The sequence below is a fragment of the Pogoniulus pusillus genome, chromosome 1, assembly GCF_015220805.1.
Source record: "Pogoniulus pusillus isolate bPogPus1 chromosome 1, bPogPus1.pri, whole genome shotgun sequence".
NCBI classification, from domain to species: domain Eukaryota; kingdom Metazoa; phylum Chordata; class Aves; order Piciformes; family Lybiidae; genus Pogoniulus; species Pogoniulus pusillus.
In genome coordinates, this window is record NC_087264.1 from 1,463,448 (window position 1) to 1,475,808 (window position 12,361).

General features: G+C 55.4%; 1 protein-coding gene across 4 annotated transcripts in view; it reads left to right on the forward strand.

Annotated features, from left to right (window-relative positions):
* SAMD4A (sterile alpha motif domain containing 4A) overlaps positions 1 to 12,361 on the forward strand; it is a 160,559-nt gene that overhangs the window by 131,136 nt on the left and 17,062 nt on the right. For all 4 annotated transcript variants that reach the window (XM_064145795.1, XM_064145966.1, XM_064145882.1 and 1 more), the window contains 4 exons: positions 2,109 to 2,218; positions 2,825 to 2,911; positions 7,617 to 7,908; positions 9,517 to 9,602. In XM_064145795.1, the coding sequence (XP_064001865.1) occupies positions 2,109 to 2,218; positions 2,825 to 2,911; positions 7,617 to 7,908; positions 9,517 to 9,602 (575 nt within the window). The remainder of the gene's footprint in view (positions 1 to 2,108; positions 2,219 to 2,824; positions 2,912 to 7,616; positions 7,909 to 9,516; positions 9,603 to 12,361) is intronic.

A 12,361-nucleotide genomic window follows, 5' to 3' on the forward strand; every position in this document is an offset into this window, starting at 1 on the left:
CTCCTCCACACCATCAGCCCCTGCCTGCTATGGGATGTGGGTTCCACCACTCACACAGCACAGAGCCAACATGAGGGCAGGTGGTGCTGCTACCCCAGTTGCTGAGCCCTCCACTGCTCTCCATGCTGGGTGTTGGGTTTGGTGGGATGTGGGGCTGAAACACTGGGGTTTATTGGTGCCACACCTGGTGTGGGTGGAGATGGGACTCCTGGGTGCCTCGCTGATGGGGAAGGGGACAAGGACTGTGGGACAAGGGAGTGAAGCAGGTGAGCTCAGTAGGCTAAGACAGAGCTATTGCTGGATGCTATTGCCAGGCGCTAAATAAAGCAGGTCTAGACTTGGCACAGCACTGGAAGCCTTTATGGTGCAAAGCAAAAGTGTCATCATGAGCCTGGTGGTGTGCTGCAGCACAGCTACCTGCAGAGCCCTCCCATCACTGGTTGAGTGTTGTCATGGGTCCCCCAAAACCGTGATACCCTGAGTTTCTGCTGAGTAGGCTGGAGTGGGGTAGGCCTTCTCCATGGAGGACTTCCCCTTCATAGGGTCTGGTGGGGTTTTGCATGCTTGCAGAAGAAGGATTCCTCTCTCACATCCCTCCCCATGAAACCATGCTGATGTCAGGAGGAGGGAAGTACTTTATGGGTACCCATCCAGCCAGGCACAAATGCAGATAAGAACTGGGGGAAGGAAGGAGTCATTTCAGGCAGTGCTTTCTGAGGTCCCAGTTCACCCTTCTGTAGCAGGCTGTGGACCATCTTCGCTGGCACATCGATTTCCCCTGCTCGAGAACCCATCATAAATCTCTTCACTTCTCTCTAAGCAGCCATTTGAATTTTCAGCACATCCCATCCTCCCTCACGCCATAAATCAGTGTCTGCCATCTGCAGAGCAGCCATTTGCTCAGTCCTAAGCTTCAGTGGTTCCCATGTTCCTGGGAAAAGGGCAGTGAGAAGCTTGGCACGCAGTGGTGTGACTCCAGCTTTCCACAGGCTAATTCCCTGTGGCTCAGCTGCAGAAACTCAGCCTCTGAGAATGTGTCCTCATCCAGGGGCTGGTTCCTGCTACCATGCAGGAGGATCCAGCCTGGAGAAGTGAAAGCTTCAAGGAGACCTTGTAATATCCTTCCAGTGTCTGAAGGGAGCCTACAGGAGGGCTTTGGGGGGACTTTTGACAAGGTCTTGTAAAGCCAGGATGAGGAGGAATGGGTTTGACCTGGCAGAGGGGAGACTGAAACTGGATGTTAGGAAGGAGTTTTTTACAGTGAGGGTGGTGAGACACTGGCACAGGTTGAGGGTGAGGAGACACTGGCACAAGTTGCTCAGGGAGGTTGTGGATCAAAGATCACATTGGGTGCTTCTGTGCTCCACAAACTCCCTGGAGGTGTTCAAAGACAGGTTGGATGAGTCCTTGAGCAACCTGTTCTAGTGGGAGGTGTCCCTGCCTATGGCAGGGGGTTGGAACTGGATGAGCTTTGAGATCCCTTCCAACCTAAACCATTCTATGATTGTATGATCCATATCATAGAATCAAGCAGGTTGGAAGAGACCTCCAGGCTCATCCAGCCCAACCTAGCACCCAGCCCTGCCCAACCAACCAGACCATGGCACTAAGTGCCCCAGCCAGGCTTGGCTTCAACACCTCCAGCCACACAGACTCCACCACCTCCCTGGGCAGCCCATTCCAATGCCAATCACTCTCTCTGACAACAACTTCCTCCTCACATGCAGCCTAGACCTGCCCTGGCACAGCTTGAGGCTGTGTCCCCTTCTTCTGTTGCTGCTTGCCTGGCAGCAGAGCCCAACCCCCCCTGGCTACAGCCTCCCTGCAGGCAGCTGCAGACAGCAATGAGCTCTGCCCTGAGCCTCCTCTGCTGCAGGAAGAGCACTGCACAGCAGTGTCCTCACCTGGGGGCTGGTTTCTCCTGCCATCCCTGTCCATGTCCATAGCACTGTGTCCTGTGCCTGTGAAGTTCAGAGAGGTGTCTGAAGCAGCGGTGGGGGCGGTGAATGTCACCTGCTCAGCCCCTCCTGTGGCTGTCGCTGCTGCTGTGTGCTCGGCGCAGTGACCTCCGCGGGAGCCTCTCTCACCTGCTTCCCTTTGTGCTGCAGACGTCCCCGCCTGGCTGAAGAGCCTGCGGCTGCACAAGTACGCTGCCCTCTTCTCGCAGATGACCTACGAGGAGATGATGGCCCTCACCGAGTGCCAGCTGGAGGCGCAAGTACGTCCCCCCCTGCCCTGCCCCGCGCAGCCGCAGCCCCCAGCCTTGCGCGGGCGCTCGGTGGGACCCTCCAGCGCCTCTTTTGGTGCTGTCCCCACGGGGAAGGGTTGCACCCACGGGTGGATGCGCAACAACCAAGCCTGGTTTTGGGGGAGTGAGGAAACCCACGGTGGAGAAGGCCTGGGCTCAGGCTGTTTGCTCTGGACAGGAGCCCCAGCTGGGAAGTCTTGCCCCTGGGAGCTGCACCTGGAGTTCATTCCACCTGGAATTAAGGTCAGGAGTTTCAGGGGCACAGTCCACAGTGCCCAGCTCCAGGAGCTTTGGTGGCCAGTTGCCACCTTAGCCTTTGGAAACTGCTTGCAGGCTGAGCTCTGCACTGTCCTCAGGGTGAAGAAGGGCAGCCAGCACCTTTACTCCCACCATGAGAGGTGTCCCAGGGCGGGACAACCTTCCACGAGTCTCTCAGTGATTTTATTCTGTCCTGCTAATCCCTGCCCTGAGAACTGGGCTTGAGAGCAGCCCTTTGTGTTGAGGGGAGGAAGGGTGAGGGCTGGCCCAGCTGCCCTCTGGAAGTGTTTCATGCCAGGCTCTGTGCTCTTCTTGCAGAACGTTACCAAAGGCGCAAGACACAAAATAGTCATCAGCATCCAAAAGCTAAAAGAAAGACAAAACCTGCTCAAGTCTTTAGAAAGGGTAAGTAACCACAGCCACCTTCCATCTTCTGCAAGACACCAGGAGTTCATTCTGGGCTGAAGCTCTCTGCAGTTACATGGTTTTGGGGTCTTCTGCAGAGAAATCTGTTGTTGGCTTGGCCGCATCTGCATAATGTCTCAAACCCTTCTCCAGCAGACACTGGTTTCATTTGGGGCTGGATTTTGCAGAGTGGGCCCTAATCCTTGTCTGGCACCCACTCAGCTGGGGTGGCTCTGGCTTAGTGGTCTTGGTGATGTTGGGTTGGTGGTTGGACTCTTTCAGCCTTCATGGCTCTGAGATTCAGTGATACACCTGGTAGCAGTGGTACAAGCCCTGGCCAGCTGCGGGGTGTTCAGAACCACCTGAGGTTCAAGTGGCATGGCAGCAGTGACATTCCCATGGCACTGGGTCCTGGTGGTCACCCATCCACTCAACCATGATGCAGGACTAGCCCTGGCAGCATGAACCATAGAATCATAGAACCATAGAAGCATGAGTCATAGAATCAGGCAGGGTTGGAAGGGACCACAACGAGCAGCCAGTTCCAACGCCCCTGCCATGCCCAGGGACACCCTACCCTAGAGCAGGCTGCACACAGCCTGAGCCTGGCCTCAAACACCTCCAGCCATGGGGCCTCAACCCCCTCCCTGGGCAACCCAGTCCAGCCTCTCACCACTCTCATGCTCAACAACTTCCTCCTCACCTCCAGCCTCACTCTCCCCACCTCCAGCTTTGATCCATTCCCCCCACTCCTGGCACTCCCTCACAGCCTCAAAAGTCCCTCCCCAGCTGTTTTGTAGCCCCCTTCAGATCCTGGAAGGTCACAAGAAGGTCACCTGGGAGCCTCCTCTGCTCCAGCCTGCACAGCCCCAACTCTTTCAGGCTGTGCTCACAGCAGAGCTGCTGCAGCCTCTCAGCATCCTCCTGGCCCTGCTCTGGACACACTCCAGCATCTCCACAGCCCTCTTGTAATGGGGGCTTTAGAACTGGATGCAGGACTTGGCCTTGTCAAACCTTGTACTCAAATAGAAACTTCTTTTGCCTCCTCCACAAGAGCTTAAACTCTGCCGAAGAGGCAGTTGGAGAAGCGGCAGCAGCAGCGCAGCTTCGCTGGGAGCAGCTCACCACCACCACCCCCCCCCCAATTTATTATCACAGTATTGTGTTAGATTTAATTGCACCAGCTTCAAGCAGCAACTTACAGAGCCTCCCACTAGGGGCTTTTAAATACTTCTGTGGTGTGTTGCTATTTATTGTTGTTTTCATTAGCTCAGGGCTTGGCTATTTATTTATCATACGGGGCTGTGCTCAGAGTATGGCAGCAGCTAATAAAGCCATTATTTACTTCCCTCTATTCATAATAAGGATTAGATCCAAGAGACAGCCCTCTGGATTGAGCTTGCTTCAGCAACATGTTTTCCAGGCAATTGCACAGCCTCTTGCCCTGCTCTTCCACCTGGGATTTGAAATATGGTATTGATGGATGCTATAAAACATGGGAAGGAAGTGGAAGGAGCTGCATTTGACCCCCGTTGGGGTGGCTTTGGGCTGCAGAGCTGTGACTGTATTCTGATTGCAGAAGATCACAGGATTGGTGTGGTTGGAGAAGAGCTCAAGGACTGTTGATTCCACCCATCAACCCAACACCACTGTGGCCATCAAACTGTTGGGGTGGGTCCACAGAGGAGGCCACAAAGATGGTCAGAGGGTTGGAGCACCTTCCCCGTGGGGATAGGCTGCAAGAGTTGGGGCTGTGCAGTCTGGAGAGGAGAAGGGTCCAGGGAGACCTGAGAGCAGCCTTCCAGTACCTGAAAAGGGGGCTAGAAGAAAGCTGGGGAGACACTTTTTACAAGGGCTTGCAGTGGTAGGATGAGAGGGGACAGAGTGCATCTGGCAGAGGGGAGATTTAGACTGGAGATTAGGAAGAAGTTTGTTACAGCAAGGGTGGTGAGACACTGGCACAGGTTGCCCAGGGAGGCTTGTGGATGCCCCCTCACTGGAGGGTGTTCAAGGCCAGATTGGACAAAGCCCTGAGAAACCTGCTCTAGTGGAAGGTGTCCTTGCCCATGGCAGGGGGGTTGGAGCTAGATGATCTCTCAGGTCCCTTCCAGCCCAAACCATTCTATGATGCAATGATTCAACCATGTGTCACAAAGTGAAAGTGCAAAGGCTTTGCTCTGGGGCTCTGAGCTGCCTGGGAGCTGCTTTGCTTGGGAGGAGCCACCTCTGCTTTTCCAGGCTTCCCATCCAAATGCTGGGTGTTTTTTTTTTGCTAAGCAAGAGCATGTGTGCAGCTTTATTTTTTGGGCAGTGTCTCACCACTAAAGATTGCTCTTTTCTTGGAAAGAGCTGCTCCACCCCTCTCTGCTGGTTAGCAGAACAGGGCTTTTTCCCTGAAAAAATAGTGCCCAGCAGGCTGACACTGGATCTTGGAGAGGAGTGAAGCTGAGATGTCCAAGAACAAGCTGGGATGCAGCAGGAATTAGGGTGAACAGCCCTTCAGCTGCCCACTTTCTGACCCTCTTCTGAGGCACAGCCAGGACTCACTCCAAAATCTGCCTCTTTCCAAGCAGTGTTCCACAAGCCAGACCATGCAGGAGCCCAGAGTGAGCTGTTCTGGTCCAGGCTGCAGTAAAACCAAAATGCAATTATTTCCTGTTGGTAGGACCAGGATCTGCCTTAGAAAGGGAGTTCTCAGCCCACAGTATAAGCAGGAGGAAAGCTGGAACTGTACCCAAATGCTATGAGGAAAAATCTCTTGCCTCCAGGCGTGGTCAGTCCCCATCCCTGGGGGGGAGTCCAAAATGTTTAGATACTTCTCTAAACCATATCTCACTTCAGGACATGGGTTAGTGGGCATGGTGGTTGTGGGTTGACTTGATAGCTGCACCCAGAGAGTGACTGTCAATGGCTCCAGGGCCAAGTGGAGGACGTGGACAAGCAGAGTCCCCCAGGGATCAGTCCTGGCACCAGTCTTGTTCAGCATCTTTGTGGGTGACATGGGCAGAGGCATTGAGTGCAGCCTCAGCAGGTTTGCTGCCCACACCAAGCTGTGTGCTGCAGCAACCAGGCTGGAGGGCAGGGATCCATCCAGAGGCACTGCACAGGCTGCAGAGGTGGGCACAAGCCAAGCTCAGGAGGGTCAACAAGACCAAGGGCAAGGTCCTGCAGCTGGGTGGAGTCAATGCCAAGCACCAATGCAGGCTGTGCAGTGAGTGGCTGGAGAGCAGCCCTGAGGAGAGGGACTTGGGGGTGCTGCTGGAGGAGAAGCTCAGCAGGAGCCAGCAGTGTGCACTTGCAGCCCAGAAAGCCAAGCAGAGCCTGGGCTGCAGCAGCAGCAGTGTGGCCAGCAGGGCCAGGGAGGGGATTCTCCCCCTCTGCTGTGCTCTGCTGAGACCCCACCTGGAGTCCTGCATCCAGTTCTGGAGCCCCTGGGACAAGAGGGCTGTGGAGATGCTGGAGAGTGTCCAGAGCAGGGCCAGGAGGATGCTGAGAGGCTGCAGCAGCTCTGCTGTGAGCACAGCCTGAAAGAGTTGGGGCTGTGCAGGCTGGAGCAGAGGAGGCTCCCAGGTGACCTTCTTGTGGCCTTACAGCATCTGAAGGGGGCTCCAAAAAAGCTGTGGAGGGAGTTTTGAGGGTGTGAGGGAGTGGCAGGAGTGGGGGGAATGGAGCAAAGCTGGAGGTGGGGAGAGTGAGGCTGGAGGTGAGGAGGAAGTGAGAGGCATGGGAGTGGTGAGAGGCTGGCAGGGGTTGCCCAGGGAGGTGGTTGAGGCCCCATGGCTGGAGGTGTTTGAGGCCAGGCTGGCTGAGGCTGTGTGCAGCCTGCTCTAGGGTAGGGTGTCCCTGGGCATGGCAGGGGAGTTGGAACTGGCTGCTCGTTGTGGTCCCTTCCAACCATGACTGATTCTATGAGTCTGTCATTCTGTCTTAGAGGTCTTTTCCTACCTTGATAATTCTGTGTCTCTCCTTGCTGCGTGGACCTCCCCCAGGACCTCCAAGCTGAATGGTTTTGCTATGGGGATCTAAGCTCAGCTGCAGCGTTGTGTGTGTGATCACAACCCACCTGGCTTCCCACCCTTTCTTCTCGACATTCCACTCCTCCCAGAGTGGATGGGACCATTCCTACTTGGCTGCTGCAGGATGCTCCTGCACCCCAGTGTGATCCTGGGCTTCGTGATGCTTGCAGTGCATAAGGATGCTGTAGCAAACTCTTCAAGGCAGAGATGTTCATGAAGGGCCAGGCCTGGGGGCAGGAAACTGGAGAGAAGCCCACACTGCAAAATACCATTCCAGTTAAACACTGCTGAAATGTGCAGATTGTGGATTGCTGGGAAAGGAGCAGGGTGTTTGCTGCTCTGGGCACTGGAGTCTCACAGGCTCAGTCCCCCTCCTGGCTCTGCCACCTTCCTGCTGACAGCCTGGAAAGGCTGAAGCTGGGTTGTTGCTGGCTTTGGGTTGGTGTGGCATGCTCTTCTCTGGAGACTCAGGTCTCTCCACGTTCATGGATAGTCAGACACAGTGCCTGCAGCAGCTGCACGCTCCCCTGGTCTAAGCAGCAGACCCAGGCAGTGAGCCAGAGGCTGCATTAGTGCCCTGGAGCAGGAGCAAGGCTTTGCTGGGGCTTTGTGGGGGGTTACAAGTAGCAGTCTGGGTCGTAGCAGCTGTCCCCGCAGAGACAAACCCTCTTCTCCTCTTGAATCCACAGGACATCCTGGAAGGTGGCAACTTGCGTGTCCCGCTGCAGGAGCTGCACCAAATGATCCTCACCCCCATCAAAGCCTACTGCGCGCAGAGCTCGGGCGCGGAGGAGCACGGCCGGGACGCGGACTCGCAGCCCCCCTCCCTGCTGGGCTCCGACAGCCACGGCCCCGAGGGCAAGGACTCTGCCGCGGCAGGGATGCCGCAGCACCACTTAGCGGGCTGCGAGGGCGAGTCGGGGGGGGGCCCTCTGCCTGACGGTGACCTGCCTGGACAGTTCACCAGAGTGATGGGCAAAGGTGAGTGCGCGGCGCTGCCTGCTGGCGTCCTCGCTGGGGAGAGAGCTGCTCTGGGCTAGGCTGCCCCTGGCGGTGGTGGCGCTGAGCAGCCTTTCCCTGCAGGTCACAGTCCTAGGGCAGCTACCCTCGTGCTGTGGTAAGAGGTCAGAGCTTGGCTGGCGAAGTGGGCAGTGACCTTTGGGAGTGACAGCAATGGGACAGGCTGCCTGCCCAAGGTCAGAAGTGGGTAGCATCATTGGTGGGACACTGGAACAGGTTGCCCAGGGAGGGGCTGGAGGCCCCATCACTGGGGACATTCAAGCTCAGGCTAGATGGGGCTCTGATGTAGTGGGGGACGTCCTTGCTGGCTGCAGTGGGGTTGGACTAGATGACCTTTAGGGGTCCCTTCCAACCCAATGCATCCTCTGGTTCTGCACCTGCGCTGGGTCAGGGGCGGATGGCATCGTCTGCCTGCCCCAGGCTGGAAGTGGATGGCATTCACTCAGTGTCCTAAGTTAGGGATGAGAGCATCCTCTGCCCTCCCATTTAGGACCCTGGGAGAACCTCACTGGTCCACAGGTGTTTTCTGTAGCACCCCTTGAACTTACTCTGCTTGTGTGAGAGTAACACTGGTGTGTGGAATGGACTGCCCAGGGAGGTGGTGGAGTTGCTGTGCCTGGAGGTGTTGAAGCACAGCCTGGCTGGGGCACTTAGTGCCATGGTCTGGTTGATTGGCCAGGGCTGGGTGCTAGGTTGGGCTGGGCGAGCTTGAAGGTCTCTTCCAACCTGGTTGATTCCTTTGGGAAGGGTAGGAGTGTGTTTGCAACAGCATCAGACTTTAGCCATAGGAGCAGGAGCATTCCCACCTCCAGCCTGAGAACAGGGAATCATAGAATGGTTTGTGATGGAAAGCACCTTAAAGACAATCTACTTCTAATCTCTTTGCTATGGGCAGGGACACCCTTCACTAGATCAGATTGCTGAAGGCTTTGTCCAACCTGGCCTTGAACACCTCCAGGGAGGTTGTGGAGCACAGCCTCCCTGGGCAACCTGTTTGAGTGTCTCACCTGGGCAACCTGTTTCAGTGTCTCTCCTGGGCAACATGTTTCAGTGTGTCACCACCCTCTCTTCTTCCTAATCTCCAGTCTAAATCTCCCCTCTGCCAGCTTCACTCTGTTCCCTCTCTTCCTGCTACCACAATCCCTTGTAAAAAATGTCTCCCCAGCTTGCTTGGAGGTCTCTTACAGCCTGTGTGATTCTTTGATGCTATGATTCTGTGGTTCTGTGCTCGCTGGCCCCTTTGAAATGCTGAAATGCCACCGCCAGGCTGAACAACCCTAGCTCAGGAATCATCCTATACCACTGATCTGCTCAGGTCTAATTTTGGCCACTCCAATGCTGGTGTTACTCTGGATTTACACCACCATTGCAGAGAACAAAATCTGACCCTAAATATAGTAGGGCATGGCAAGAATTGAGGGATAGGGGTGTTATTTTTCTTGCTGATGAGAAAACCTGCCTGTGAAACAAGGGAAAGAGGGCACCCAGGATGTTCACTGCACCTCCCTGGGCCCCAGCTCGGTGTCCCCATGCCCATTTCTCTTCTCTTCTTCCTTTTTGTTTTTCCAGTATGCACACAGCTTTTAGTTTCCCGACCTGATGAAGAGAATATAAGTTCCTATTTACAGCTCATAGACAAATGTCTGATCCACGAGGTAAGTCGTGAGGGATCATCTGGGAGCTGTTGTTCTCATCGCCTGGAAACTGTTTCCCAAGTGTCTTGTTTATGTCAACCTTTTCTGTCTCTAACACAAATATTTTTGAGGGGTATTAATAGTCCTTGTGACAGAGCAGGGCCGGGGTGGGTGGTAGCTGCCATGTGGTGTGTGGAAGTGTTGCTCCCTCCCTGCGCTTCGCTTTAATTGCCGAGGTCTGGAGATGGGAATTGCAGCTGGCTCCTGGCGGCCTGAGCAGCAGCAGCTGGATCAGAGGGAGAATTCCAAGGGGAAGCTGCAGGTGGTTTCTACCAGGCAGACCAGCAAAGACCCTTTGAAGACACTTAGTGCCATGGTGTGGTTGGTTGGCTAGGGCTGGGTGCTAGATTGGGCTGGATGAGCTTGGAGGTTGATGCTATAGAATCTTAGAATGAACCAGGCTGGAAGAGACCTCCAAGCTCATCCAGCCCAGCTATGATGCTGTGAATCCCCTGGCGTTGCCACCCCCTGTGGTGCAGCCTGCAGGCTGGGGATTTTGCAGCAGGGACATCTGTTTCTGCCCCCAGCAAGACCTGCCTTCAGCAGGTGGTGGCTTGGGGTGGCCGAGGCGGTGCCGCAGCGCTCTGGCAGGCGGCAGGGAGGGACGCCTGCTGTCCCCGCTGCCCTGCGGCATCCCTGCCCCTGGCAGAACAGGCTGCTTCTCCTCGCCTGCCCATATGGCAGGGCTCAGAGAGAGGCTGCACAGCCTCTCCCAGGAGCTGCAGGCTCTGAACCTGTCTCAGCTGTTTGTTTATAAATAATACGCTGCCAAAGCACAGAAGAATCTCCTCTGGAGTGGGCTGCTGGCTGCAAACCCTGCAGTGTGCTGCATGCCACGTAGGAGCTGCCTGGTAGAAGAGGAGCTTGGGGTGGTGATTGACAGGCAGTTAAACATGAGCCAGGTGACCAAGGAGGCCAACAGCATCCTAGCCTGGATCAGCAATAGTGTGGCCAGCAGGACCAGGGAAGTGATTGTTTCCCTTTCCTCAGCACTGGTGAGGCTGTGCCTGGAATCCTGGGTTGAGTTCGTAGCACTCACTACAAAGAAGGGCACTGAGGGAAATCCTTCTGGCCCTCTACTCAGAGCTGGTCAGGCTGCACCTTGAGTGCTGTGTCCAGTTCTGGGCTCCTCGATTCAGGAGAGATGCTGAGGTGCTGGAAGGTGTTTGGAGAAGGGCAGCAAGGCTGGGGAGGGGCCTGGAGCAGAGCCCTGTGAGGAGAGGCTGAGGGAGCTGGGGGTGTGCAGCCTGCAGAAGAGAAGGCTCAGGGCAGAGCTCATTGCTGTCTGCAGCTGCCTGCAGGGAGGCTGTAGCCAGGTGGGGTTGGGCTCTGCTGCCAGGCAGCCAGCAACAGAAGGAGGGGACACAGCCTGAAGCTGTGCCAGGGCAGGTCTAGGCTGGATGTTGTTGGGAAGTTGTTGTCAGAGAGAGTGATTGGCACTGGAATGGGCTGCCCAGGGAGGTGGTGGAGTTGCTGTGCCTGGAGGTGTTTAAGAGGAGGTTGGATGAGGCACTTAGTGCCATGGCCTAGTTAATTAGAAGGGTTAGGCAATAGGTTGGACTTAATGAAGGTTGGACTCAATGATCTTAGAGGTCTTTTCCAACCTGGTGAATTCTGTGATTCTATGAGGTGCTGGGGGAGGTCCAAGGAAGAATAAGGAAGCTGGTGAAGGGTCTGGAGAACAAGCCCAGTGGAGAGTGGCTGAGGGAATGGGGCCTGAAGGAAAGGAGATTGAGGGGAGAAGTTTTTGCTCTCTACAACTGCTTGAAAAGAGATTGGAGCCAGGCAGGAATTTGGAGTCTCTTCTGCAAAGTAGCAAGGGACAGGATGAGGAGAAATTGCCCCAGGGCAGCTTTAGGTTGGGTATCAGAAAAAAATCCTTTCCTGAAGTGATTATCAAGGCCTGGAGCAGGCTGCCCAGGGAGGTGGTGGAGTCCTCATCCCTGGAGGGGTCGAGAAACTGTGTAGATGCGGTGCTGAGGTGCATGGTTTAGTGGTGACCTGACAGTCCTGAGTGAATGGTTGGACTTGATGATCTTAAAAGTCTCTTCCAACCAAAACAGTTCTGTGGTCCTGTGGTGTTATGAACGATGCTCTGGGACACCTCCACTGATCACAGTGAGGCTTCAGTCTGTTTTACTGGCAGCATCTGCAGTGGCAGCCAACGCTTGACCCCGTGCAGTGGAGATGATGGCTCTTGCAGTTTGGGTTTGCTGCAACATGGGTTTAGAGTCTCAGGTCTGGTCTCCCCAATGCTCAGTACAGGCACAGGCAGTGGAAAATAGCTGTAGGAGGTGGAGGGGAGAGCATGGCTGCTCACACCTGCTCCTCTCTCAGGCAGCATCACAGCCTGCACATTGTGCCAGGAGTTCCTGCATGGCCAAGGAGGGCATCACTGGGTGAGAAGAGCAAGGACTGTGGGAGCAGATGCCCAAGCCAGGAAGACAGGAACCTGCAGAGGGTCTAAATTTGCAGGAGCACCCAGGTGGTGATTCAGCATCACCCCACTGGTGCCAGCCTGTGTCCCAGAACCACTGCCTGTGTTGGCTCTGCCGTACTCAGCCCTGGGACGGTGTCTGCTCTGAAAGGTGGTTTGGAGCAGTCGAGTCAGATGCTAATTAGCCTCCAGCTTGTCCTCTGGAGACTTGGCTTCTCTTCACTGGTGGCACAGATGTGTTGGGTGTCTAAAGTTAGCAGTGGTGGGCACGTGGGTGACCCCA